This window comes from Acipenser ruthenus, chromosome 29 (genome assembly GCF_902713425.1).
Source record: "Acipenser ruthenus chromosome 29, fAciRut3.2 maternal haplotype, whole genome shotgun sequence".
Taxonomy (NCBI): domain Eukaryota; kingdom Metazoa; phylum Chordata; class Actinopteri; order Acipenseriformes; family Acipenseridae; genus Acipenser; species Acipenser ruthenus.
Genome location: NC_081217.1, coordinates 21,490,746 through 21,497,158, shown reverse-complemented (window position 1 = coordinate 21,497,158; position 6,413 = coordinate 21,490,746). Strand labels below are relative to the sequence as shown.

Sequence of the window (6,413 nt, the reverse complement as noted above, 5' to 3'; positions counted from 1 at the left end):
TTGAAAACGAATAATAATAATAATAATAATAATAATAATAATAATAATAATAATAATAATATCATGCAGGAAATGTTTATCTACAGGCCTACCTGTAAACGCTAACTTTGTCCCTCGCAGGACCCCGTCCATGCAAGTGCTCCGTCTCGGTCACGTGTAGTCGTGTCAGCTGACTAGTAACAAAAAAATAAGGAACCAGAGTGCTTGAAAGAAACAGAGAAAATAAAATCTTCATTTATTTGATATAAAAACAACACATTGACAATGGAGTCAACTTTAGAACAACATCTGGACGACACGTGAGTTTAAAATATGTTCTCTTGTTAAAAAAAAAAATACCCGTAATTTACTAATATATTGCTATTGTGAAGTGCTGGATAAATATGTCCTAATTAATGTAACAAGAACAGTATTTATTATTAATAATATATATATATATTATATATATATATTTATATATATATATATATATATATATATTTAAAGTTACGATCATTTCTGCAGTCTCCTCAGTTGTATGCCATGTATGACCGTGTCCCATATAATTTAGGGTACTTTATTAAATAAGTCCTCATTTATTGTATTATGTTAAGTTGTATTCACCGAACACATAGTTCTGTGACTAAATGCTGATTTTATAAAATGCCATTGTAAATACTCAGTGTTGAAAACCCGAACACATACGCGATGTGTTGACCGCGGATACTGTTTCAATCTCGCAGCCCAAGTTTAAGGATCCCTGCGCGGTTCCTTATCTGTTGTTCTTTCACAGGATGAAGAATCCTGCCGTGGTCGGAGTTCTTTGCACGGACGCACAGGGACACAACTTGGGCTGTAAGTACCGAGCAGTTAGATCGTCTGGCAGCTTGCACTATAAGATTAACAGAAGCATTTCTTTCTCTCTCTCTCTCTCTCTCTCTTTCTTTCTCTCTCTCTCTCTCTCTCTAGGCCGCGGGTCCCTCTCTGATGAGCATGGAGGTGTGGTGTCTGTGCTGGCCAAGCAGGCTGCCAAACTCACCAGAGACCCCACAGACTGTCCCACAGTGTGCCTGGAGTCCGATGCAGGGTAACAGGACTTGATATCCTACCAACCTGGACCCCGCCCGGAAAAGCCACAGCTGGATTTCATTACAGCATATTACTGTGGTTATCCCAGGATTGCCTCTGTGGTTGATGCGATCCAGCTGTGGCTAAAACCAGGATACAGGCTGATCAAATCACCCCCCTTCGCACAGGAAAGGAAAAACGTTTGCACAGTTCCCCAAAGCAATTCACAAGCACTGCCGATCTCCTGTAGGGGTCTGCAGCACACAGCAAATCAGATTCCTGCTTCAGCTGCCAATAGCAGCAGTATTGCATGTTTTCAAGCTCTATTGTAAAGAAAAACCTTTACAATAAACCTGAGAGGGGAAATAACTGTATAGGGGCTGTGGTTGGCTGAGGGCCAGTAACAATGTTTCTGTTCATGTTTATCTGTTCAGTCTATCTGTTTCAACTCCACCAAACAGGGGCAGGTTACACACTTTCTTATTTACCACTACACCACTGTATATATCTATATCTCTATATATATCTACATCTCTAACAAAAAAAGTCTTTGCTCCTTGTGCAGGAATATCTTGATCCGGACACACGACAGTATCACAGTAGCCGTGCACAAGATGTCTTCCTGAGAGTCCTCCCGTGTCTCGAAGCAGAAAAGCACTTGGGTTTCTTGGCCGCATTGGATTCCCTCCCTGCTGCAGGTTTTGCTGTGCAGGTTGTCCGTGAGCTTCCCGTTTAGAAGCTGTAGTATACTGTACTTGTTAATAGTGCTGTAAAACAAGGTATGAAGTGCAGTCATGCAAACCCGGAGGAATGTTGTATGATAAAATAAAATCTCACGCTCTCTGTGATCGGCACGAGTGTTGTTGTGTTCTTGTTATTGCAGTAGTGTTTTCCACTGATATCTTGGAGGCTCCCATGAGTTCATACGTACATTTATATTTATGGCACATCTAGAGAACTGCTATTGCCATTGTGATTAAACTTGGTACGGACAGTCCTTAGCTTAAGTTCACGAGGGTTTCAGAATCTAGCTCACAGTGCCCTACTAAAGCATAGGTCCTGGCTTGTGATTGGTTGGGCTAATTCATTCTTATCTTGAGAACCACTCGCATGAAATTTATGAAGTTTCGCATTGGGCATTTGTAAAAAAAAGATGCTATTCAGCATACTGTGAATGTTGGTCACTGAAGGATTTCTCTGTAGTACTGCTAATATAAAAAAAACACACCTGCAAATAAAGATAATGATAAAAACGCACGTGTAGAATGCCTTTAAGAAACACAGTGGTTTATTTCTTGCCAGCTTTTACATTTACTTCACATTTGAATAGGCGGTATTCAGTTTGCACTGCACTGGGAGGTTATCTGGCATAGAAGAAAGCCGGGCTAATGCAGCAAGTCGTATTCCACGCATGCTCTGAGCAGTTCGTTTTTTTGGCCCCAGGGAATTGTTGTGAAATGGAGTAACATGTCCTACCACAAGAGGGAGCAGCAGTCCTGTCCGGCTGGGCTAATGTTAGAGCTGCCTGTGGCCGTGCCTCCCAGAAGAATCAGATCAGGTTCAACCCTATTGAGGTCTGCTAGCGCTGGAGCGAATTCTTTTGTCTTTATTAATTATTGTATAGGTTACTTATCCAGGATAGTGTCGTCCAAGCCACTTTCACAGGTGGGCTGCATAAGTTATAAGAAGCTGAGTGATTTGCTTCACAAAACAAACAATCCAATGTTTAACTGCTTATGTAATTTTTTTTTTTTTAAACTGTGTCACAGTTCAAGAAACCAATTTTCTCTCCGCTTTTGGTCCAAGCTGAGTCCCTAAAATACTACTGCAACACTTGTATGTGTTTGCAATGCGATGCACCTTGTGTTGTTCAGATCCATCCTGGAAGAAACCTGGAGTCACTTTATTTCTGATATTTATAGCATTTTCAATTTGACCTCCATCCGCACCTCTTGTGCTGTTTTAATTGCTGGCGATTGCCAAGTGATGCCAAGTCCCATTCACGAGCTTCTTAACCTAACATGGGTCCTTACTTAATGAAACTCCTTGCTGTGGGTTCTTTTGAAATCTGAGAAAGTTGGCCTGCAGTGGAGAATCTCTCTTGTTTTGCCTTGGAAACCTTAGAAAACAAGAAAAGAGCTTTGGGAAAGACGGCGATGAATACAGAAAGCTGCATTTTCACTGTGGGTTTGACATGCACGGCAGCCCTTCTCTTTATAATACAGGGGTTCGTTAAGAGCCAGCATGGGAGATGGGCCTGTGTAGCCCTGCTATTTAAGAAATATTAGCAAGCACACATCTCGCCTAGCACTAGAACCAAACAACTTAGTAATATCAAGCAAGCTCTCTTCAGCACTCTCGAGTTTTGTAACAGAAAGCTGCATTGTTCTGCTTTTGAAAATTCATTTAAGAAACAGGGCCTGCCTGTGCTGTGTGTTAAATTATTGTGCATCTAGATCTGCTTGGATATACATACAGTGTAGTCGCCTGCGGGTATTGAACTTTGCCACCAGGGCAGTGAGTTCACAGTGCTCTTTTGTTGGACGCTTATGAAACAAAACAGGTATTTGGGCTTAACTAACAGGCCGGGGAGATTTGCAGTGTAGCGCTGATGAAGAGATTTAAGAAAGTCTAAAGTATATTGACAACATACATCTCGTCTGCTACCGGACGTCCCAAGATATGACCTGCAGAACCCAATCAGGTATCGGTATTGTAAAAAAAAAAAAAAAAAAACTAGTGCAGGTCTGGGCTCAGAGAGCTGTGTGGAGAAGATCCAAACCAGTGCACACACATACTGAGGGTCCTAATAGCAAAATAATAACTGCTGTTTAACATACAAAGTGCTGTTGTTTCTTTTACGTGATTAATAAACTCAAGACTCAGGTATCCTGACGGCCACACAGCTTTGTCATGGTTACCTGCTCAACATGGTGAAAAAAAAAAACTAAAGAAAAACATGTCTGATTTGTTAGCGATTTTACTTTGTAAGTTTCGCAGTTGTGTTAATCATTTGAGTTGACTGCTGAATTATTAACGCTTTTGTCTAATCCTATTTTTCTCCTGTTCTGCCGTTATCCTTTTCTCGTGGCCTGCGCTGGACTTCCCTCTTAAATGAAGAACTGATTGTTGTAACTGTGTAACCAGAGTTGAGCAGATTGTGGATTTGAGTTCACCTTGACCCTTGGGTCTGTTTCCACAGACCACGATTAGCACTAAGCTTAATGTTGCTCTATGTAAAGTGGTGCAAGAATAATGCAAACCCTAGCCTTTGAAAAAGTCTGAATGTGTTTGTTTGTTGTTGTGATGATGATTAGAACTTTAATCTATGTTCTTCTTTGTGCTTCATATATAGATAGAGAGTTTAATATCAATGGTTCATCCTTGTTCTTTTACAGAACGTTTACTCTGATTCCTTTAAGCTGTGGAGTGAGATAGTGGATCCCAATCAGAAAACTTTATGCAAAGTTTTTTAAACTGTTTTTTAAAGAGTGTTTATGAACATCTGCTTATACACTGCATTGGACAAAAATAGAATAAAACTGCCTCTGAAACAGTTGCAAAAAGATTCTAACCGTCTCTGAAACATGTGAGAAAAGATTTCATGGATTTCGAGCTTGCAAAAAGGTGCTTTTAAAAAACAGCCCTTCACAAATGTGCCCTTGAAGTTCTGTGAGTCCGGGACCCATGTGTTGATCAGCTATTAATTTGAAGGGTGTGTGGGATTGACTGTAAACGCAGATCGGACACAGTGGTTTGAATCCTTTCCATCTAAGATCTACAAGAAGCTTTAATTGTGGGTGCTGCTGCATTGCAATGACAGCATGTGATTCTGTTTTTGCAGTGATAGATTAAAGGAAGCATGATCAATACAGTAGTGCATCTTTTCTGGAGTAAAGTATGTAGTTGAAATACGCAGAACATCTGCTGCGGGCGCTGGAGGGAAGAGTTTGTTTTAAGAGCAGATTAAAAGGCACCCCTACCAGCGCAGGTGTTTGTTTCAACCAGAGAAATTGCAGCATCCCACCAGAATCATTTCTATTGGCAAATTTCATAATTCAGATTTTTTTTTTGAGAACTCCTGTTCAATTTAAGGAACTGGAATCAAACGACTGAGTAGCCTAGCATGACCCAGGTTCCCTGAAGCCCTTTCCAAGTGTGTGTTTGCCATTTGAAACGCTTCTATATTTAGATCTGCTTGGAGACGCACGCCCTGGTTCTGGGGCAGTTCAACTCTGCCTTCATTGCAAGGAATTCACAGCTCCCCTTGCGCTCTTACTAAACAAAACAGGTTTGGGGATTAACAACGTTGGCTCAGGCAAAGGACTTAGCGCCTATAGCAAGAGGTTTAATAGGAAGAGGAAATCGACAGCATGCATTGTTGAAACATGCTAGGTACACTTTAACTGGTACCACGACTAGTCTTAAGTGATCGCTCTATTGCGTATTAACTTACTGCACGTGGTCAGAGGTGCCCATTAATTGTATAGGAGCTACCTCAAATCTGTAGTGGGCCCACTGATTTAAAAAGGTCGCCATTAATTGGGAGTGTCAGGTTAACTATTTGAACAAATAGATGAATAAATAACGGAACCTGTGTAAAATATTAGTAAAACTTTGCAATATATATATTTTTCATGTATCTTGTTGGAAACTACTTTGTTCTTCGATCTACTAGGTGACCATCAGCCGGCTGCTTTGAAATGCGTTCCTGAAGCCAGCTCCGCGTACGGAACACAGATTCATGAATGGTAGTTTATACCACTATAAATAAACTGCGCTTTGAATCGGGGTTACGGACTCGGACTTGACGCTTTTTATGAATTATGTAAATGTCGCTGTCACGTGTCAACCTGACATACATTTATGGAGTCCGCGACTAAAGGTTTACTAAAGTAGCAACTTAACTACCCAGTCAGGAAAGAGTTCTGCTTCTCCACCAGTACTTAAAAAAATGCACGGGCTACAATGAGGCCACTTATCCCAAGATCTCCAGCGCCGCTTTGCAACTTGAGAAGAGATCCTAGTAAAGACCAGAGAGACAGAGGGAGAGAGAGAGCGGTTTGCAGCACAACCACATTATTGTGCATTTATAATATATACATATGCAGTATATGGTTGCGTTTTTTAATTTAATTTTATTTTTAATTTAAAAAAAAAAAACAAGAATATAGGATTTGTTAAGGTACTCGTCTCCTGCATGTCCATTGGATGGGATTTACCCGTTTGCAATGGCAAGTATTTGAGCATGCATTCATTTCTTATTATTCTGATTATGACGCAATACTAGAATAATGTTAGTCTGTTTAAAACCAGAATGAAACAATATGAACATAGATGAACTCTTGGAAGCACGCAGGTACTGC

General features: G+C 40.5%; 1 protein-coding gene across 1 annotated transcript; it reads left to right on the top strand.

Annotated features, from left to right (window-relative positions):
* The first annotated feature begins 164 nt into the window (after window positions 1-164).
* LOC117429523 (ragulator complex protein LAMTOR5) lies at window positions 165-1,895 on the top strand. The gene is made up of 4 exons (XM_034049098.3): window positions 165-299; window positions 773-834; window positions 949-1,066; window positions 1,613-1,895. The coding sequence occupies exons 1-4, from the start codon at window positions 265-267 to the stop codon at window positions 1,671-1,673; spliced, it is 276 nt and encodes a 91-aa protein (XP_033904989.1). The 5' UTR covers window positions 165-264; the 3' UTR covers window positions 1,674-1,895.
* The last annotated feature ends 4,518 nt before the right edge of the window (window positions 1,896-6,413 follow it).